At 39.8% G+C, this 23,553-nt stretch overlaps 1 protein-coding gene across 10 annotated transcripts; it reads right to left on the reverse strand.

Annotated features, from left to right (window-relative positions):
- Positions 1-23,284, reverse strand: LOC129169995 (calsenilin-like). Of its 10 annotated transcripts, none has more exons than XM_054757097.1 (12): positions 23,182-23,278; positions 22,206-22,242; positions 22,076-22,142; positions 17,455-17,623; positions 10,295-10,419; positions 9,214-9,283; positions 8,972-9,042; positions 6,955-7,062; positions 6,782-6,886; positions 6,658-6,720; positions 1,671-6,570; positions 2-582 (listed from the first exon to the last, which is right to left on the reverse strand). In XM_054757097.1, exons 4-11 carry the CDS (start codon positions 17,507-17,509, stop codon positions 6,523-6,525), a joined length of 645 nt encoding a protein of 214 aa, XP_054613072.1. In that variant the 5' UTR covers positions 17,510-17,623; positions 22,076-22,142; positions 22,206-22,242; positions 23,182-23,278; the 3' UTR covers positions 2-582; positions 1,671-6,522. The 10 variants fall into 10 exon arrangements, with proteins under 10 accessions (XP_054613064.1, XP_054613066.1, XP_054613072.1 ...); XM_054757093.1 differs by having other exon boundaries at positions 3-582; positions 22,057-22,142; XM_054757096.1 differs by having other exon boundaries at positions 22,076-22,242; positions 23,182-23,284.
- Between the last annotated feature and the right edge of the window lie 269 nt (positions 23,285-23,553).

A 23,553-nucleotide genomic window follows, 5' to 3' on the forward strand; every position in this document is an offset into this window, starting at 1 on the left:
TTCATTCAAGATTTCTTCATAAATTGCTCCATTGATAAAAAGCGAAAAGTATTGCAATGATTTACAAGCCTTTATTGTATTTTCACTATTAGTGCTTTACCAGTAGCAATTAAGACCATTTGGATCACAGTGTCCCCATCCAGATGGTGATGATGAAGGTGACAGCGTGTCCTAGCGTGATGAAGAGGTTATTGATGTCTGCAGGCGGGGCCGCCGCCTTAATAAACACCCTCCATCTTGACTGGTTGTTAAACTTTTGGCTTTCCCCGTAGTGATGCTGGTCAGTGTAGGCCACATTTGTGCCAACGTGACCCCTGGATCCATGCTTGGGCCTTCCGAGGAAGCCCAGGCCATATCCGGTGCCAGTGCCTCCCAGCATGCCGGCCGCTGCTGCCGCCCATTTCAGGCTCTGCTTGGAGAGGCCCTGAGAGGCATGAGGCGCTTTGCTGCTTCTGCCTTTGGGTGTGCCGCCACGCTTACTGGATGTGTAGTGTGCACCTGGACACAACGCTGCAGTGATCAGCAGCAACAAACACAGCGACAGAAGCTTCTGATAGCATGTCATCACTGCACTGCTGGGCCCTGCAAACACACAACAAACCATACATACAGTACATAAATAATAATAATAATGATAATAATAAAGTTAACACTTTATCAGACATTAGCATTAGTTGGCCATTTTGACTCTTTTTGGTGGTTTTGGTGCCATAATAAACACTGTATGATCTTACCTTTACAGTACAATATTGTTTTTACCAATGCCACAATAATATAATTATTTGTCAGTGTCTTTGTTAGAATACAACCAGAGAAAAATTCTATATATTTAGGCAATAGCAAAAAAGTGTAAGTAACATTTATTTTTATATATTTTACTTACAGGAATAATAGCTAATAGTATAGACAATAATGATAAACAATATATATTTTTTATTTTTTAGTCAGGTAAAGCATTTAAACATACTGTAATATATGTAATAATAAATACATAAAAAATAAATACATAAATAAATAAATGAATCCATCGTAATAAATTCAAACAAATTACTGTAATAACATAAAATATTAAGTTATTACATTTGGTGTGATCATTCCATGTACTTATGCAATGTAACAATAGAAAAGTAAGACACAAAAAAATAACGCAGTAATAATATAACATGCAATAAAATTAAACTAGAAAGTTTTGTGTGATTTCCTCAAATACTACACAATGGTTAAAAAAAATCTGATGTTAAATGGTAAAATTCCATATGACCTCCTCATACACTTAAGCAATAGCAAAATATAAAATAATATCGTAATAAAATAATATAATGATATTAAACTGTTGAGTGTAATGTGACCCCATAAACTTAAGCAATGGCAAAAATTTGAGTAAAATATTTAAAAAATATGAATATGACTGGAATAATATACAATAACATTTTAGAAATTCAGTGGGACCTCCCCATCCACTCAAAAAAAAAGAAAAAAAATTACACTAATGATATAATACATAATAATAATAATAAATTGTAAAGTTTAGTGTGAACTCCCCTATGACCTCCCCATATACTTAAGCTATAGTAAAAAAAAAACCCAACAAATTATATATACTGTGCACATATATATATATATATATATATATATATATAAAAAAAATAGCAATAGTGAAGTCTGCTTACCTTTTGCGACAACGTGCTGCTGATGGGGCAATCCATTGGCTCCAGAAGGTTGCTTTTCATTATAATTATTTCTATAGCAACATTAGTTAAGCTCCTCCCCCCCACCACCAACAACAAGCTGTGCATGGCTATTGGTCCAAGATGAATAATACAGTACAGGTTGAATGATTTTTGCTGACAATTCCACACGGCCATGCTGTGTTATTCAGCAGATATGCAGACAACAGGACAATGCACAAGCAAAAAGTCGTCAACACACTCTAGTATATATATATATATATATAGATATATATAAAGTAAATGCAAGTTTTGAATTAATATTTGGCCACTATAACTGATTAAAAATCATGGTCTCATTGTTAGACATGTTACTTCTTTGATGTTTGATCATATTGAGAGTATCTTAAAAGTAGAACCAGGGCTGTTTCTGCAGGAAGTGTTGCACAAGCAGAGTGACGTATAACAGGATGCTGAACAACCGAGAAGATTGTTTGCAGACATTTTTGTCCAGTGAAATCACATAATCGTTACAGTATCATGTTCCCTTTGAGAGCAAGACTGGACAGTGGGAGATTTGTTCATATTAACAACAACATGAGCTGCACAAAACTCTATCTGAATGCTGTTTAACAACTGTTTTAGGAATATTAGGACCTGTCCACACGGGAACGCTCGTGTGATTTTATTTTTTTTATTTTTATTTTTTAAATTTTTACATCCACACTGTGCCAGATTAATAAATAGTTGCATCCAGACGGAAACGGATCACTTGAGTGAAAACAATGTAATACACAAGGCACGCCTACGTGTGGTGCTGTGAACAGACACACAGGCGGTACCACATGACACAACAAACCGTAGAAGAAGAAAGAACACACGCGCATAAGTTTGTTGTCTTCCACTTTCCAAGGCTCAGCAAGCCTTATGAGAAGTGGAATTACTTCTGCGAGTCATTATGGAGTATAAAACGACAAAATATCAGGAGAATGTCCACTGAGGTGAGTCATGTCAGTCGAAATATTCAGATATTATGTTGGTTTATCATCAAAGCTCACGTCTGGTGACGGCAACAGAGTAGCAGTGGGTTGATGACGTCATTGTTTTTGTGTCGGCTGTCTACAAAAAGACAACTTTTTCCACGATTTTCCCACTCTGGAAGCCATTAAAAAAATACAGTTTCAGGGCATCCAGAACGCCATTTCCGTGTGGATGAGAGGCTGAAATGATAAAATACTTTGCCCTTTTGAACTAAAAACATTTACGTGTGAATAGTCCCTTAGAATATTGTCAAAAAACACTGAGATTTAAAGTGAATAAGTCCAAATATTTCATCAAATACCAAGGCTATTCTTATAAAGCACAACAAATATTGTTTGCTTACATTGTTATCAGTTTGAGCCTATCCACGTGCTTCTCATACGAAAGCAGATTCTATGCAGTCAAGTGTATTTTATCAGAACAGTAGTTGTTTAATGCTGAATTTAATTTCATTCATAAACTCGTAATGCCATACGAACATCACAGGGTCAGGGTGACATCACAGTAATCCCTTGTTTATCGTGGATAATTGGTTCCAGTAGGATTCCTTCTTTATAAATGAAATATTGTCGGAGTTATGGCATAGAAAACATATTTGCAGTCTTCTAAATATGTTTTTTTTAAACATTATTCGAGTCCAGACATGAAATAGTACCCACATAGTCACCTTTACATTCGCATTACACAGTTTACCTTGTAGGGGAGCAGACAGGAAGTGAAGTCAGGGGTCAGACTTGTGGTTTAGCTTGTTGTGGGCTATGGCCGCAACAGTAACCCATGTTATTATGATGATTATGCCTGAGATAATTTAAACCTGCAATAAAAGCAGGTTGTTCAAGTCTGGTGCTTTGATGGTGGTCCCACTGAACAATTACTGACACCTAGTGAGCAATGTAGAATACTGCATTCACAAGTTGGTGGTCATAATGGTTTACGGTAAACTGTATTTGTGTTTCAGTTCATTTAGGAATTTTTATGCTTGAAAATGCTTAATTTGGGAAAAAAAATACGTACAATTTGCTTAAATTATGCATATTTTCTAATTAATTCTAGCCTATTCAACCACACAACAGCGATAATTAAATTAATTACTTTATGAAAAACCGTGATAGAGTGAGGGAGCGATGTTCGAACCGCGATGACGACTGTAATACGTTACAGTTATTTGCGGCATACATCGCTCCCCCACATATTGGCTATCGCTTTAAAGCTAAGAAGCTCCTCTTTCCATACATTCGTCTCTCGCTACATTGCGGTTCGAACATGGCATCCTCACTCTATCACGTTTTTAAAAAAAAATAATGAATTAATAAATGATCGCTGTTTCATGGTTGAATACGGCCTATCATGAGTAAAAAAATATGCATATTTAAGCAAATTGTATGTATTCTTGGATTAAATTAAACATTTTCAAGCATAAAAATGGCCCAACGAACGAAAATATAGATATAAGGCATTCAGAAGACGTGATATGTAATGTATTATCTGTGACTTGTGTGCGCCTTTAAGGAGCAGGGCCTGGGCAATGACGTGTGTGACGTCAGCCATCTAAAGCTGACTGCGTTTAAGCAGTGTGGAGAGTGTGAGTGACTGGCGTGAGTTGTAGCCAACAGCAGCTCCTGTGTGAATGTTCACTGCCTATGTGTTCTACGCTTGTTAATAAAGCAACTAAAGTGCATCATCAGTCTCTCCTTAACAACAAACAGCGCGTCACAATAGTATTCTACACTGGTCGCTAGCTGTCAGTAACGTTACGATGATGAGACAATAACCATCGCAGGAAGTATGCTGTCATTGGCAACGTTTGCGTGCAGGAAGTATGCTGTCAGTGGCAACGTGTGAGCCTATGTTATGTCTTATTTATAGGGGGGTATCACGCAGGTTGACTGTGTGCTCGTTTTCAGCCCCTGGGCACGTTTGCTCCATGAAGCAAAGGCTTCAACAAAGGGAGCCCTCTTGTCAGCCATACTGTATTGTCTCTGTCTCTGTGAGGGGAGGAGGGGCCGCTAGCATAGCAGAGAGTGTTGCCCTTTTAGGAGCAATGCAAGATCTGAGTCTACAAACACGGACGAGCCAGTATGCCGAATGTGTCCGAGTGGTGTCTGAAAGGTGGTAACCAATGGTAACCAACTTCCCCACCGAAAACAAAACCACTCACCCATATATTTTTTCATTGTACATATCTTTAAAAAAAAGTTAAAATCTCGTCTCGTCTTGTCCTCGTGGACCCAATCTCGTGTATCATCTCGGGTCGTGAGTTGGGTGTCTCGTGACACCCCTACTTATGTATGCCTAAGATGTCTTATTTTCTATTATTATGTCTACTAGAGGGGCTGGACGGTAGCCTAGTGGTTAGCATGTTGGCCACACAGTCAGGAGATCGGGAAGATCTGGGTTCAAATCTCTGTTGGGCATCTCTGTGTGGAGTTTGCATGTCCTCCCCGTGTGTGTGTGTGGGTTTTCTCCGAGTACTCCGGTTTCCTCCCACATTCCAAAAACATCCATGTTAGGTCCCTACATATGAATGGTTGTTTTGTCTATGTGGCGACCATAGACATTTCGCCTCTCGCCCGAAGTCAGCATACCCCGTGACCCTAAGCGGCATAGAAGATGAACGGATGGATGCTATGCTATGCTCTAATTATGAAAACATTCAATTGATAAATAAGAACTCACGTAAATGTACTTATCATGGTAAGGCCTAGAACCAATTAACTGCGTTCTGTCAAGAACTCTGTTCTTATCAAGAGCAAGCAATATTGTTTCTTTACACTGTTGTTATCAGTTTGAGCCTATCCACATGCTTCTCTAAGACTCGACTCAATACAGTCATTCAAAGGCAGCTGTGTAGTGAAGCCTTGGAAGTCATCTCCTGGTCTTTTGGCTCTATATATAACTACAGTCAACAGTGGCATTCCCTGCATATTTTACTTTCACAAGCATACACAAGGAACATTCAGTATGCTATATGGAACATATTGGGGCTGATTTTGATCACAACTTTTCTTATAATAATAAAAACCGCCACAGCGTTACTGACAGTCAAATTATATTCTCTGAGCTCTTGCCTTATTAATAATGAAATAGATCCAGTAGGTTTCTCGCTAGGTGAAGGTAGATTTATTTCAGCATGTTTGCATTGCAAGGTTTAAGCAACAAACCAAGCATACAGAACAAGTTACTGCAGCAAATAAAGAAAGCAATGCTTCTTTGATGAGTTCACCCTCAACGTAGTGATTTTGTTCGCATTACAGGGGCAACTATCATTACAATGCTCCTTTGTTTGACTGCATGTGTTCCTGCCGACGCTGCCTGTCTGTTCTGTTTGTGTGTGTGTGGTGGAACAGAGCTCTCTTTTGCCAAGGAAACAGCATAATGAAAGTTCTTTGCCATTGAAAGATAAACTGAAATCTCAAGGGTCAACACTCTAGACATGAAAAGCGGATAAACTTTAAATATATTGCCGTACAAGATATATACTGACTACTCTAAAGTATAGTATATTCAAGTTTCCTTTCTAAAGTATTGTCCCCTGAGAAAATATACTGTAATAAAAATGCTTGTTGAAATGTAAGGGTTTCAATTGTGAGTTTGTGTTGGGTATCACATGCTTTTAATGATCCTCACATTCATGCTCTGTTGATGGGGAACTTTGGAATAACTGTCATGCTGGGAAACATGACCTTGTGACTATTTCTCTGCACAGATGAGCTTTAACTGAAAAAAAAAAACAGCGTTTACCGTAGTAAATGATATCCGGTGTGTTGCATGAGCTAATTTCTAAAGTTTCCGTGAGTTTGCGACGATCCTTCTGCTAGATGACGTTCTCAAAGAGTTGCATGGAAGACATAATGTTTTCATCCTGTACCAAAGACAGAACAGAGTGTAATGAGTGTAAAGCACCAACAACTAGCCGGTCGAAATAGTGACTTCTACTCCGAAGGTTTACCTTTTGGCAGGTTTCTATGAATTCATCAATGGTCACCACTCCATCTCTGTTACGATCCATTTTCTAGAAAGCAGTGATTGGTTACAGTCATGGAGTTATTAATTGATTTATTTGAGCATCATACCTGGAAGAATTTCTCCACGTGTTCCAAAGGGGAGTCATCTCGTACACTGGGGAAGGTGTACCTGCCCATCATGTTGTAAATGGACGTCATTATGGCCATCATTTCCTGCTCACAAACACAGAGTAAAGGACACCACAAGATGACAACAGTCAAATGTTAGAAGCCGCACCAACCTCCTTGGTGATGTAGCCGTCCTTGTTGATGTCGTAGAGATTAAACGCCCAGCGTAGCTTCTCTGTGACGGAACCGCGAAGCAGCACCGACAAGCCCAGCACAAAGTCCTGTGAAGGCCATTACATTCTATTTAATTGACTTGCAATTATATATACACACACACACACACACACACACACCCCCACACACACACACACACAAGTATGTCTCAATCAATTATAGTATATTTGAAAAGTTTGTTTCAGTAGTTTAATTCAAAAAGTGAAACTCTTAACTTTTTTAAGTCAAAGTCTTTATTCTCTAGATTCACCACGCGCAAAGTGAAATAGTTTAAGAATGTAATGATTATACAGTACTAGCTTACAGATGATCAAAACCCCAAATTCAGCATCTCATAAAAGTTTAAAATTGAATAATACATTTTATTTTAAATTGAACACCTGAAATTATATAACTTTTACATGATATTTTTAATTATTGAGATGCACCTCTATATTTAACCTGGACCCTGTCCCACCCGTGGGCAAAATGTAAGTAGTTGCGTATAAAAATGTAATAAAATAATGTTGGAAGTATATATCAAATTATCAATCCATTATCAGTAAATTATTTGATCTAAACTGTAATTGTTCATAATTCATAAACTTGTTACGTTATACAAACACCATGGCGAAATTTAAATTTATTATAATTATAATTATAATATATTTAATTATATTCTCTGAGTTGTTACCTTATCAATAATGACCAAGATTTGGTATTTTGACAAGCTTTTGTTGATTTGTTTTGGTTACGGCACTCATGTGGATCACACTTTTGAGTGGTGTACTGCAAAGCAAGTTTAGTGGGATAGCGAGGTTTATTGAGTCTAAAGCCAGGTTTACCTGTACCACAAAGATGGCTCTCTTTTAAAGCGGCTATATCGCCATGGTAACTTACATTTAGCTCCCGACAAAGTTATGCCCAGAGTTTCATCTTAAAATCGGCTATGAAAGTGCTGCTGTTTCACTGTGTAACTCATTCGGAGATGGCGTCACCATTTCTTGAGAACCCGGTGGACCTGAGAGCAAAAATAATTCGGGCATCATGACAATGGGAACTGATTCGCTCGCATTCCTGGGTGACATTCTCTATAAAAAATACAGATTTTCAGCCAAAGGAATACGCTACATTTGCTCACGTTTTGTGTCAGCAGACGTTTTTATCACAGCAGTCCGTGTGTGAGTACTCAGCCCGTTAGCCTTCAAATATTACAATATTTTCTGGAGGAATCAGCATTCTGAAGCATCAATCAACTGCAAAAAAAACACTTCTTTATTCTAACAAAAAGGAAAAGCTTGTTACAAAGGAAAAGCTCGCCACAAAACACGTCAACACTTACATTTTGTGGTCACCACGAGGTACAGCATTCTATAATTCAGAGCAGTAAAATATGAAAACAATATATGTAGACATACAGTATTTAAAAGAGGAAAAAAGACAGATGTTGCTCCAGTTTATTTTTTAAATGGATAAGGGTTAATATGTAAAAGTTGCACAATGTTGAGCGTTCAGAAATTAAAACACTAACAATGTAGTATAATCAGCGTTAACGTGCACATTTACATGCTCTGCAATATTATGCCAGGAGTCCTCCCTCGCTCTGTTGGTGGCGACAGTGTTGCTTTTGGCAGCGATAATCTTTTTGAACTCCTCATAACGCTCGATAATAATTACTTGGTCCTCTTTTGTAAAATACACCAAACGGGATCGCTCCATTTTTGCGCAGAAGTAGAATAATATGACGTCAAACGCTCCTTTTTAATGTGACCGCACACTGAGCGCAAAACCGAGAAAAATAAGTTAATAACTGCCGTCGCAGTACCGTTGAACTGTGTTTGGGGAGTTTCGTTTTTGTTGAGCTACATCATGAGCACAAAGCCCGGGTATGTTGAGCCACTTTCACAGTATAGGCCTCTGGTCCTGACAGGTTTAATAAAAGTACTGCCAGGGCATAACACAGAGTAATGAACTCGCCTCGAATCGGATGGAGCCGCTTCTGTCCATGTCGAAAGCATTGAACAGGAAGTGTGCGTACATGGTGACATCTGAGAAGAAGGTGAAATGTCACAGTACAATCACAATAAAACAAACAAATGTACCTTTTGTTATACCAGGCATTAAAATTAACAAGAAACTGAAGAAACAAGGATGGCTAATCATTTTTTTCATGACTGTATTTTTCAATGAATACCTTGGCTATCATTTAACATCTTTACCTCCTTGCGGAAAGAACTGTGAGTAAATGGTCTTGAAGGTTTCCTCGTCCACAAGCCCACTGGGACATTCCTATTGCGGAAAAGTGGAGACAATGAATTGTTCATTATTGTTAATGAATACATGTGTCTTGTCTTGTGTCTTGATTAACATGTCCAGGTTGATTTTCGGAAGCCAGTTAGAGTTTAATTTATGTCCAGTGAAACGTCTAAGTTGTATAATTTGCCCTTTGACCAAAACTTTAGGGAAAAACATCTTGAAAGTTGTTTGAAAAGTGTGACCTTCTCAGATAACGTCAGCAAATCATGTGAGACTTGAGCAAAATTAAAACAATCCAGAAAACAATGCTGCTGTTCTTGCAGTAGTCCTCAAATCAGACACTCTCCGAGACAATCTTTCACTGTTGTCTCCTCTGTTGAGGATTAACTCTACAAGTGTTTTTTGCTTTTCTTTTGGCTTTTTTATGTGGTCGCCACACAAGTTAACCTGTGAAAGCGACAAGAAAAGAAGCAATGATAACTATAACAGGACAAGAAAGAAATTAAGTCGGAAAAGACCAACACATACTGCTGCATCCTGCCTGTTCAGTGCAATGTGGCTAAAGCAACACTAAATCAAAGGAAGAATGGAACGTACTGCTTAAAATGACTTGCGTTTCGTGTTGATGTGAAGAGACTCACCTCGGACACACAGTACCAGTGGTTAACTTTGTTTTATACAGAACAGAATGTTATTATTTTACCTTATCTTGCCTGGACAGTTAATAACGGTTTAATGTTGGCAACAGCTTGACACTGGAATGGATCAATTCTGTTTCCATTATTTCCTATGAGATAAATTCTGATGGACCTGAGAGCTTCCACTGTAAGCAACAATGTCTTGCTTAAAGCAATGCTCCCTAACCACAGCTTTCTTGTTCTATTTTACCAAAGCTGCCTTGTGGTTTTTGTCTCCACCTTAATTGCACTTGATGTCCTTTAGTGCACATTAGAAGCCTTTCACGCCTGACATACATTACTGCAAATTCAGAGTAGCGTGATCCCTCAAACTCATTGTAGCACACTGCAGTATGTGTGCGCTTACATTTTTGAAACCTCTGTAAAGGGACTGAAGCTCCTTCCTTGTGAACTGGGTCCGTGCCTGGAGCTGCTCAAGGCCCTCGGGCTGATGGCGTACCATGGAGAGCTCAAGGTCACTGTCGCTGCTGTCTGCCAAGTCAAAAGCGGGACGTGAGGGCGCAGCAGTAAGAATAGAAAAATAGGAAGGAAAACTAGCACAAAAAAAATGGAAAAAATACAGGACACTGAAAGTAGAGGGAAGGTGAAATGCAAAGAGAGTGTGAGGAACATTCAGTGGTGGGTCTAAATTATAATAAGAGGATATATGAAACTTGTGGTGTTTCATGGACATAAGCAGCAGTGGTTTTCAGGATTTCATTTTGGACACTTTGGATGCAGTGCCTTTGTTTTGAATTTACCAAGGCACCAACAATTGCCACTTAAAGGTCCCCCCAAGAGTGACTTTTTATTGATGTTCTTTTTAATGATATGTGTCCCTAGAACCTGTTTATGAGCACTAAATGTGAAAAAAATTGAATCACATCAACCCTCACTTGTTTGCTCCTCTTTTGATACAAGAGGCGCTCACACCCTTGTGTTTGAAGTTTGGGGCTTCGCTACACATTTTAAAATAAAGCCTGGAGCTCTGCCAACCATGCTATAGTCAGCTACCATTCTTCACCAAATAGACTGGTAATATAGCATGATGTTGCTGTTAAAATGTGACTGTAACGTTAGCAATGTAGCTCACGTAGCTTTGTTAATGTTGCTAACGATTGTGTCATCCTGCTCAACTCCTTAATGTTATGTTGTTTGTGATATATGGCATCTATTACATTGGACAACTGCAGAGTTAAGAATTGTTATGCTACAGCGTAGTCACTATGCCAGCCCTTCTGATGGCGTCTTCATCCTGTTGTAACTCTTTGGTGGAGGCTGAACGTGTGACTTGCCATTCTCTTGCCAAAACGCTAGGGGCAGTGTTTTCCTGAGAGTGAACTCTCTCTTGTTGACTAGCAATTTATGTATAAGTAGTGAACAACGGCAACTGAAGCAACATTTAGATCGTTGTTGGATCTGGAACTAATAAGCGTGGAATATCAGTCATGTACAGTTCAACAAGTACAACCATTGTTTGTTTTGTTTTTGCCGGATTTTTAAATGCCGCTTTCGAAGGATGGAAAAACTGAAGGAAAAAATTGTGTATTATAATAAAGTTGACCAATCACAGCTCTCTGATCTGCTTTGCTGTTGATGTTTTTTTTTGGAGGTGCACTTCAATCTCTGCTGCAGGGTTTGGAGGGGGAGGAGCGAGCTGGTGTGGCTAAAGCGCGCACCATGATGCCGTGGCATAATGAAGCCTTTACAGTGTACATGCAAAAAGTGTATAAAGTGCACAATCGCGTTTCTTGGTACAATCTCGGTCGGAGACAGGGACAAACACAGCTCATCAGCATGAAAGCTATAGACATACAAAATGGTGTGTTTCTAAAAGTACCTTTAAACTGTCTAAATTCCAGCATCAGGGCTAGATTTTGGACAACACACTTCCAATACAATATTGTGGCACCTTCTAAACTTATTTAAAATTGTTGAAAAATCCAGTCTTAGGCTTTTAAACAAGATGGCTAAAAATAAATTTTATTATGCAAATTAATTTTTTTGCAAAATACAAAATGTCCAATATGAAAAGGGAGGATTGTGTAAAAAGTGCCGAAACATGGCCTTAATGATACTACTAATAATAATAACAACAATAACAACTACTAAGGAGAAATACCAGCAGGGACATACTCACCATCTTTACAAAGAGAACAAGACAAATGGAAAGTAGAAAGAGACAAGACCAGGGAGAGATTGAGATGAAAAAATAAACAAACAAAAAGGAGCAAGACATTTAAATACATCACAACTTTAGGTACACTTGCAGACTTAGTCATGTAACACTATGTTTATTATTGAGCTCGTAGAGTAGTATTATTAGTAGTATTAGAAAACTCAGTCGGATGCTGTACAGTTTCAACCATAGTCATAAACATATTCTGTTCTTACGCAAGTGTAGCTAGAGTATGTCAAAAGACTTTTTACACATCTAGACCTGCACTGGAGTAGTAGTCGAAACAATACTGCACATTTCAACTTACCTTCCTGTGACATAGGGTCACAAATGCCAAACTGTTTGAGCACGAAATAGAACATGCCAGCAACAACTAGAATGGCAATAATTTCCATGCCATCCAATCCCATCATGGCCTCTCATTGGATATTGCCTGTGCTGAAGCCCCTTTGCAAAAAAAGGTGATGACGACAGACTAAAATCATCCACTCAAGCAAACAAGTAAAAAAAAAAAGACATTGCAAAGTTGAGATAAAAATCCATCATAAGATCCAAAACTATCCTCCATTGTTAGCGAGGGGCATCTCACATCAGGCCCCCTTGGTTCATCTACCTGGACCTCATCAGTGTGTGTGTGTGCATGCATCTGTATATGTGTGTGAGCTTTGTTTGCTCAGTCATTTCAAGGATGCAAAGTTGTAAAAAAACAATGATCCATATCCGCTGATGCTGGGGATATATGAACAGCACTTAAAAGAGTGGAAGGAGCCCGCCCTGCCCCTTCTATCAGCATGTCAATAACTCCATGAGCTTAAAACACATTTAACACGCCTCTCTGTAGGCGGCTTTGTTTCAACTACTGCACAACATGCACACTGAGGCTTCTCTAACGCTCCACCTGACAAATGTGTGCCTTTGCCACATGGCTTTAATGTGTTCCTTTCCATGCTTAAGATGAGTGTGGTTGATGACTCTGCATAACATAATGGAGTCGGTTTAAATATGAAGAAGAGGGGTGGAGCGCAAAATCAATTGTTAAGATAACTTATTTGTCTCGGACAGGGGAGAGAAAGTGGACTGGTGCATTTTGTTGGCTGGTGTGAGACGGAGATTCCAAAGAGGCAGCAAGTGTAACAAAAATGTAGTTTAACCTGTAAAAGAGTTAACGTAGTGGTATCCAAAGTGCGGCTCAGGGGACATTCTTACTGGACCAGGGCATATTTTTAAAAATAGCTGGCATTACAGTAGAACATTTTGATGGAATTTCAATTTAGATGACAGTTTTTAAAAAGTAAATTGTTTACATGTGCACTTTTTATTTTAAAACCATAAAAAATGGCCTTACTGCTCCCCCTGAACCACACAAAAGGGTGAAAATTTGTCAAAACATGCACCTTTGCTATTATTTTTCAGACAAATACAGCACATAGTGGCGCTGTTGTTAAACACCCAAAGTTTGACCCCAAAATAAAACATATTGACTTGAAATTTCTCACACAGCTGAACACAGGCTACACTCGCTGTAACTTGAGGGTGTTTAGCCGAAGCACCACCAAATTTGATACACACCTTTAGGGGACTGACGAAGCACGTGTTTGTGAAGCAGGCTGTCATCAGCTGAAGTAGAAATACAGTTTTTAAAAAGTAATGAGTAACTGCACCATCCTTGTTAATCACCTGAAAAAAACATGCTTGATGCCAGGGTTTGCAGGAGGCTCGTGGGAATGGTACTCCAGGTGGTGAAGATGGCTTCACGTAGGGCATCCACTGTCTGTAACTGATTCCATTTTTTGATTTCAACTTCCCTTGAAATCCTTCCACAAATGTTCGCAATTGGATTTAGATCAGGGGAACACGCAGGGTGGTCCAAAACAGTGAGGCTATTCCTCTGAAAGAATTCCTTTTTCAGGCAGGCATTGTGAACTGCAGCATTGTCCTGTTGAAACACCCAGTCATTACCACACGGATGAGGGCCTTCAGCCATGAGGGATGCCCCCTGCAACAAATCTACATAGCCAACTGCCATTCATTGTTCAATTAAAAGAAAAAGTACCCCAGATCATGGGGTACATTTTTCCTCATCAGAGAATAAAACTTTCTTCCGCCTTTTCCATGTTTGGTGCTCTCGGGCAAATACTAGATGGGATTTTGTGGCATTGAAGGAGACGAGGCATTAGAAGAAGTTTTGTGGTCTTAAAACCCTCCTCTCGCAAGTGCCGTCTGATGGTTATTGGACCGCACTCGGCACCAGTGACAACCTTCATTTGGGCCGAGGATTGTCCTGTGTTTTGAACGGACAGCCAATTGCATCCTCTGGCTCAGGGCTGGTGACAACTTTTTGGGCCTACCACCTACCACTCAAACATCAGCAGCAATGGCACGCTGCGAGAGGCCTTCTTTATGCACGGCGTTCAAAGAGAGAAAGCTTTTTTGCCTTTGCCATCAAGAGATCATGACAGTGTGAATACCTGACAGAAAATGACATTGAATCCACAAGATTTTGGCCTTTAAAGGTTGTGTGCTCAAACGTTTGATCAGCTGTGTATATAGTCGTGTGGAAAAAATGGTGTTCACATTTTGTCACACGGCTGGAAATGACATTAGTGGCGCCCCCGATGGGTTGTGGACAAAATGCTTTGTAAGACATGCTGGCATGTACTGCAGGTAATGCAGATTATCATTAGCCAAGTGGTAAATGACTTATAAATAATTCGTTAGTAAGTTGTAAAGACATTTTGCTTGATGGTGGCTTGATGTTTTCCCAACCAATCTTGCTAAAATTTTACAGACATGTGCTTGTCAGTTCCCTAAAGGTGTGATTCGGTGGGTGTTGTGTGGCACATTTTAAGTAAAATCCGATTTGGGATCACACTTTTTTAGTTAAATAGCAGCACCATTAAATGTTCACCCTTTTCAGGAGTAGGAGACTGGGGACTTTTTTCCACATGAATACAGTATTTGCATCTTGGACAAGTGCAAGCAGCCATGTAGAGCAAAGCTTTTGATGAAGTTGCATTTTTAACATCTCTACATAAGAGTCATATTATAATATTGCTGCTGAGAGACAGACATGAGTCACAGACAGAAACACACGCCGTCATTATTACGTTAACATGCAAGATGTATGAGCTCCTGCCATAAAAAAAACCCAACATAATAGTGTTTAAAGCGTCCTAAGTGCATCCTTAATCTATTCTTGTTCTTGCTCTATTAAATACAGAGTAGAGGGGTCGGTCTCATAACTACAGTGAAACCTAACATATGCAACTTTAAAGCTCTTTCATGGTTGTTAATTGGCATTGGCATGAATAGGAAGGGCTTGTTTTAGGAATTCATAGGAATATATATGAATCAACCAAGAACACATTGGAATTTTGAAAATAAATCAGTTTTGCCTAAAAGCATCTTATAGAATAATGTGTATATTGTATATTTACTCTACCATTTTAAATATGTACTATTTACATTCATCAATGAATTCAATGATTACCTACCAGTAATTGTCAATAAATGGAAAAGTGGTATGATTAAATAAACACTGTTGAAGTGTGCAAATATAAATTTGTGATGTTTTTTTTTTAACTTGTAAGTTGTTAAGCATGTCCAAAAAAATAAACCATGACAGTTTGAAAAAAATAAAATAAAAAACAACATCGATTAATTCTCATCATATTAAACAGCACACCTAACTATTATCTACTGTGCGTAAGGTCCTATTCACATGTGTAATAAATTGGCTTTGTATTTCAGCCCTTACTATGTAGATTTATTCTATTATGATCAATATTACAAACCTCAAAAATGTGACTTTATTTATGTCAACATATAACATCCTCAGGTGTTGTTTTGGGTTTTGAGTGCTACAAGAAGTTTGCCTGCCGACCACTAGATGGCAATCAAGCAGCAATGAATATTTCAAATGCGGCTTCAAAATAATATCAGAAGACATTGTTAGACCCCAACAATGAGGCTTTCACAAATCAGAAAAAAAACTCCTATATAATCTTATCTATCTGATGTTTAGGCTATTTGTGTCAGCCTCAGTTAAAGTAAGGTATTCGGAGGGATGGATATTGCTTAGACATGCAGAAACAGAGGCCTGTCCTGTTTGTTGAGCGCACAGAAGGCCAATGTCAATAATTTAGATAAAGCAAGCAGATGTCGGCACGCCAGCGAGAGACTTTAGGATGCACAACACTAGTCTGTGTGACACAAAAACACCATTGATGAAAATCCTTAAAAAAGGATTTGACTATAAAAATGTACCGGAGGTATAGGGATTACCAAAGGTCCACTGAAAAACAGAATTGTCCCATTTTTAGAAATAAAAGTGTGTGTCCTGTATTGAGTTGACAAGGGAAGCACTTTGTCCCTTATTACGGTGAGAATCAAAACTTAGGCTGTAAAATGTGGACTCTATTGACGACAGCTTGTCACAGGCTAAACCAATCTTAGCCAGCATGTCTGATCGCTGGCCTATTAATGTCATTGCCGTTCTCCTTTTCTGGCATCTTTGTTCACACAATTTGCCTGACTGTCATTGTGCCTGAGTCAGCAGCTAGTTAGCTAGCTAGTTAGCTAGCAAGAGCTATCTGCCTAGCTTCTGGTCTGGTCAAATGTGTCTTTTTAACTTTTATGACATTTTGTCTTGAAACAAACAATCAATGCGGTTAATTTGGAGCTTGTTTTTGTCTCACAGGGAAGCTACAAATGACTATCACATTTATGAGGTAAGTGCTAACCTAAAACCAAAGAGTTGATCATGTCCCTGCTGGAAAAACCAGCATAGACCAGCTACTACTGTAGCATGACCAACATAGACATAGCATATGTTGTGTTTTCGTGCTGGTATGCTAGTGCTGGTGACCACCATACCAGCATCAGATGCTGTTATGCTACTGTATGCTGGTGGACCATGCTAAACCAGCATAGACCAGCATTAACCACAAGCTAAACCAGCACCAAACCAGCATAGACCAACAATGAGCAGCATAGACCAGCATCATTTCTGTGCTAGTCTATGCTGTTTTTTACAGCAGGGGTGAATTATCGCAAGATCATGGCCTAAGAATTTAGTGGGTAATCATACAAAAAGCACTATAATCGAATTTGTATTTTCAAGCTCCATGACACTTTACTAACTAGCTAAAAATGGCATATTTTGCCACAAAACACTACATACTGTATTGTACTATTGTTATGTTCATGTTATTATTGTTATGAGTGCATTAACTTTGGTACAACATGACTGTGGTGCGTTTACTGACCAGTTAGCATCTGAACTGAAGTGGCATAGTCATGAACAACCTCCTATAGAAGTATTGGAACACCTGACATCATGGCTCTACCTGTCCCCTGCTGTGTCGTACTGGCGATGATCCACTTGACCAGACAACACTTCATCAGCGACTTTCGCGAAAACCTGGGCCTCTGCCACTTGGACCCTTCCGCCTGTCCACCTGGGATCGCTTCTTTGCTGTCCGGCAGCAGGCCGCCATCCACCTCCTTGTTTTCTGTCTAAAAAGGACACATAACAATAGACTCGGTGAGAAAAATCCCTTGGAGATATTTTACGGTCTGGCGGGAGCAACTAACTTACTAGCTTACGATGGCCGACAATTGCCAGCAAGACAATCTAAGCATTCTTCAAAGTTATTGACCACAATCATAAAATGGGCAGAAAAAGAGCTTCTGCCGCAGCAAATGCAGAGGAAGAGGACATGGAACCATCTAGTCTCCGATAATGATGTTGAATGACATGGGAGACAGGATCAGCAACATGGGAGGCAGGCTCAACAACACATTGAACCCAATAAGAGATAAACAGCAGGATGACATAAAGTACATTAAAAAAATACATTAAGGAAGTGAAGAATGGCACTGCGTCACTTTGTAAACAAATTGATGGGCTGGAAGGAAATGTGGTTGGACTGGAAGAGAAATGGATGCCTTAAAGAAGCAAAGTGATCACAGGATCACATTATATTGCAAATAAAATGATGTGTCAGATTGATGATTTGTAACAGTCTACACGCATGAACAATGTGATTGTGACTGGGCTCCACATTACACACAGGTCTTACGCCAGGGCAGTTGATAACAGACAACAAAATAATGTTGCTTCCTGCAATCAAAGTGTGTGGATGTGGACATCAACAACATGGTAGGAATAGTCTGGTAGGAATCACAACACCAACCACACCTGTCATCATCATAAAGTTCACTAACAAAAAACAAGGTGGCATTGCTGAGGCAGAAGCAAGCTGGAAGGAACAAACATCTACTGTATATCAATGAGCATCTGACAAAACGCAGTGCTGACGTCACCAAAAAAGCATGCGACTTAAGGCAGCAGGCGACTGCAAAATCTACATCTAGTTAAATGGTGGACCATAGGAAACCAAAAAGACATCAAGAAGGAACTGAACCAAATCATCTCAACTACAAGGAAATAAAAGACACAGCTCACAAAAACTTGATGCAGCTTAAAGCCATGTTCAGTGTTCATTTATGAATTTCATTTGTCATTTATATGTATTTTGCTTTGTTTTCTGCATGTAAAACTATAATTATTCTCTGTAAAATGTGTTCGGTGTTGTAGTGTCTGCTTTGTTTAGCAAAGCAGATGAATTCCATTTCTTGGTCATTTAGAGTTTAAGGCATCAGCTCATGACCAGGGGGGTGGTGAGCTGTCGGGGGGCGTGAGAGACAGTGAGGACTTTCAATATTAGTGCAGACTTGCCAACATGTACAGTATGAATTTGTCGCACTCAGAATGGAATTTGACTCTTAAATACACTTGTTAGCTTCACTGCTCTCTATTTTGTTGCATTTTGCTGGTTTCAGTTTCGAGTTTAGTCTTTACAGTACAGATAAATAAATAGATATTATCAGTTTTTCATTAGTATTTCAATTCGTGGGGGGAGGGGGGCGCCTTTCTGTCCCCCTGTTTCCTGTGGGGGCATGACAAAAAAAATTGAGAACTACTGGTATAACCACAGTTATACTCAGCGGGTGCGTAGTCTACCAAAGCAAATAACCACCGGTGTATCTAATTAACACTGTGTCACAAAAAATTGGCAGCTATGGCCGCCGGCAACCTCCTCCCCTTCTGATGTAGTTTTTTGGAGGGATGCTCCAATCAACTGGCCACGGATTTCCGAGGAAAAGCACATGATCTGCCGATCAATGCCTTTCAGTGCCCAACACAAAACAGATCACCTGTGCGTACTGTTGCAGCCTGCAGAAAACCCTGTGCGCAAATGTTTTAGGTAGTGTCCCCCTCCCACTTTCCTTCTCACTGCGTAGGCGTGTGGCGGCAAACCCAGCATGCTGTGAGAGTGATGTAACGTTTGCATCCTGCAACACCATCCAGCCATCCATCTTCTATACCGCTTCTCCTCTTTAGGGTGGCGGGGGCATGCTGGAGCCTATCCCAGCTGACTTCGGGCGACAGGCGGGGTACACCCTGGACTGGTCGCCAGCCAATCGCAGGGCACATATAGACAAACAACCATTCACACTCACATTCATACCTATGGACAATTTAGAGTCGCCAGTTAACCTAACCTGCATGCTTTTTGGAATGTGGGAGGAAACCGGAGTACCTGCAACACATCCCATGAAAAATATCTCGTGGGGATAGCTTTAATTTAATACAGCATTTGAAGAACAAACACTTAACCGAGTATGGTGAGTTTTCGAGGCTCACAGTGCAGCAACAGATGGCAGCTAACATAGTCAACACTCGGCAGCATGTGCGTGACAGTCAGTTGGCTAATCCGAAATAACCCGAAAAATAATTTAAACTAGATGACCAGCCTTTCTGAACCGTGGAATACACCTGGTCCCGCCGACTGCTCTCTGACTTGGAGCGCCACTATGCCGTACCTGGAAGTCCTGCCATGAAACGCTCCATCAGATGGATACACTCTCACATTGAAAGTTTCCTTAAGGCGCTTCATCCTCTGTAAAGTTTCACGATATATGTTCTCTTGAAAAAGTAAGTAAAATATATTTTTGGCTAAATTAAGGCGATTTTCTGGTTTCTTTTTTCATATCATGTAGCCAATAGCTGGGGTGCAGCCTCTGCACACCCTGAAAACAAAAATCACGTTGGGGCCACCCTTTTTATTTTTTGAAATAATTATCAATTTTTGGGGAGCCCCTGGCAGTCAGAGGTTTTTGGAATTGTCCTAACACACTCATTGGCCAATAGCACTCATTATACATAAATTGAAAAATGCATTAAAAAATCTATAAAATAAGTTAATCTATGTGATCTTTATTGGTACTGGTATCGGTATCGGCAGATCTCCCTCCTTCGATGATCGGTATGGGAATCAGCATCATACAACCCGAATCGGAGCATCCTTTGTTTTTTGTAATTAACTCCACAAGCTGGCACTCACTGCATTTGAAGTATGACGAGTGCAGCTTTTTGTACCTTTGCATGCGCTTTAAAATGTTGTTGTTGTACTGAGCTGTTGGCATGAAACTTGTGTGTGTTGTTTCCAGAGAACTCATCAACTGTATTAATGCTGACTGAGCAGTTTGCACCTTACTGCTATTACAACATTGGTTATGTTGCTGCTGTGTTGTGCAATGTACAGTGCTCATTAATAAATTAATATGTGGTCAAAGGGAGATACATTTCATCTTTTTCATGCACTACAAATCATTGTGGCTGCAAGTCGGCCTAGTGGTTAGCATGTTGGCCACACAGTCAGGAGATTGGGAAGGTCAGGGTTCGAATCTCTGTGGAATGAAGTTTGCATGTTCTCCCCGTGTTTGGGTTTTCTCCACTTTCTTCCCACATTCCAAAAATCTGTTAATTGGAGACTCTAAACTGCCCATAGGTATGAACTATAAGTCTGTATGTGCCCTGCGATTGGCTGGTGACCACTCCAGGGTGTACCCTGGCTCTCGCCCAGTCAGCTGAGGTAGGCTCCAGCATACCCGCGACCCCAGTGAGGACAAGCGGCGTAGAAAATGATGGATGGATGGAGGTTGTTGCTGTGAATATGATGAGATGTCAGCCTTTTCTGCATCCGCTTCCGCCTTTTCTGCACTATAGGTAAATAAATGCCCTGGCTATATAATAAGAGCATTTCTATGTGTATGTGTATGTGTAGGAGCCCCCATGGCCGAGAATAAATCACAGAGATGCTCTTGATGATCTTGAAAATGAGACAAAGAAAGCTTTGGAAGACATCTAATATTTCTGTGACTGCAGCACTTCTAAAAATAATCTGGGTTCTTGTTAGTTCATCACGTCACCTGACACTGGAGCACATTCAGGGTCTCTCTACATTCAAATGAATATTTCAGTGACGCTGTCTGGGAGATTCTATTCTATTTCTGACCGGTCTCTTTCCTTTTTAAACGAAACGTGATAGCTTTAAATTCTCAAATCCTGTTACATAATTTTAGAGCCTCCTTTTTCTTTGTTTCTGTCCCCCTGTTTGCACATGGAGGGGGTGGCAGAGCACATGTATGGGGGCAATCGCTCAATAATTCACACTCCTTAAAAATGCATCAATAAAAGATCAGAGTTGCTGCCTTGCTGAGGTGACTGATAACTGCTGGTTCATATATATACAAAGACAACCACGTCAGACATTGGAAGCAAAAGCACAAAAAAGCAACAAAAAATAAAATAAAATTTTCAAAAGATGGCTATGAAATGTTTAAAACCCACCCTTTTTAAGATAATGAATAAATAAGGAGTCAAAAGTGTTTTAAAGACACCCACAGCAATGCGTTATTGAATAAAATAGTGTCCAATGTATTGTAAACTACATACAGTAGGCAAAATTGGTCAAATCTTAAATGCTGCACCTTACTACAAAATGTATAAGACTTTGTGCTGTAACTGCAGGAATACTGCCTTCAATCAATCCTTCATAATTAAATGTTAAATCAGAATCAGTGACATAAACATACTGTACCTGCATGGTGTCTGCGTACCCTTTAGCTGTATCGGTGCTCCTCAGCTCCTCCAATGTGCCTCATCCTCCTCTTCAATGAGCTGCAGCTGCGTGGAAAAAGTAAAAGGAGAGAGAGAGCTGGAGGAGGAGGAGCACATCTGCTCACTCACCTGACTTCAACATTGAGTGGATGAAAATGCAAGGTGCCTGAGGAGGAAAGGTTAGAAGAGCTGAGGAATGAGGAGGCAATCCATTTATTGAGCATGTTGCATTGGAGCGAGGTGGGGATGAGATGTTTACGTGGTGACAAATGTTATTATATGTACACAAACACAAAACAGACATTTATTAGTTTGAATGAAAAGTTGCATGGTGGTGGCTATTGGAGCAAAAGGGGGAAATGGTCATAATGGTCACGATAGCAACTAGTAGGCAAAAATCATTTTGCAGCAAACCACATGAAATCACATCTCATATTATTATTATATATATATATATATATATATATATTATATTATTAAAGGCCTTGATGAGGACTTTCTACATGTGTATTGTTTGTATTGACCATTGTATACATTGTACTGTAGACACAGGGTGTGTGTGAAGCCTCAAGTGCATTAGTGCAGTAGTATAGGGGTGTTTAACCCCCCATGTGGGAAAGGGTTCTTTAAGAGTTGGGACACCATGGAAAGATTCCGGTCAGAGAATCATTTAATCATCTTTATTATAGAGGTGGATGTGCTTGTTAGAAATGTGTGTTAGTCCACTGAAATTGGGTTTGTCCAAAAGGAGTGGATTTGTCCAAGTAGCTGTGTGTCCAAAGGCTTGTATGTGTGTGTCCAAAGGCTTGTATGTGTGTGGTCTAAACAATAGGAACACATGAAATTACAACAATGCCAAATAAAGCAGCCAAATAGCACTCACATGACACAAATAAAGGCATGCACAGTACACATATCAAGTCATGCTGAGAGATGACGACGAACATGCTAGTCGGTGAGCCAGCTAGCAAACAACAAGCACATGGCTCAGAAGTGTACCCCAATCACACCACATCCAACAAACTAGCTTTCATTTTAGCTTCCTACACAGCGTCAATCATGCAACAACAAACACTCCTCATGCAGAAAGAATCATCAAACTCACCTTGTTGAGTCATACAACGCACACCAAGGATGGACACTTCATATCCCACATGGGAAGCAAGCTCATACTAGCAAACTGCTACCAGTGCTCAGCTAGTTCCTTTTGTAAGAAGGTTGCATTCAAGTGCATCACGTACCTTCCAGGAACAAGTTGCTGCTGCGTTCATGGACGCTTGGACATCACAGAAAGGGCTACAAATGTTCTACTTATAACAGACATCAAAGTTACACAAACAGACTTTCAGACACCCCAAACATTCATCGGGTGTCCCGGCAGGACTCAAAGATGGCAAAAAACCCAACTTTTCCAATGGGTCGATTTTCGCCCGTTTTTTCAGTGCCGACACTGTCGTGAAATATCATTTTTTCAAGT

The sequence above is a fragment of the Dunckerocampus dactyliophorus genome, chromosome 17, assembly GCF_027744805.1.
Source record: "Dunckerocampus dactyliophorus isolate RoL2022-P2 chromosome 17, RoL_Ddac_1.1, whole genome shotgun sequence".
In the NCBI taxonomy this organism is placed as follows: Eukaryota; Metazoa; Chordata; class Actinopteri; order Syngnathiformes; family Syngnathidae; genus Dunckerocampus; species Dunckerocampus dactyliophorus.

Coding starts and splice junctions, on each gene's coding strand:
- LOC129169995 (XM_054757089.1), bottom strand. CDS start 14,132: ATGGCAGTTGGCTATGTAGATTTGTTGCAGGGGGCATCCCTCATGGCT. Junction 9,284..10,294: donor TTTACAGAGGTTTCAAAAAT/GTAAGCGCACAC, acceptor TTTCCGCAATAG/GAATGTCCCAGTGGGCTTGT. Junction 6,887..6,954: donor ACGGCTACATCACCAAGGAG/GTTGGTGCGGCT, acceptor GTTTGTGAGCAG/GAAATGATGGCCATAATGAC.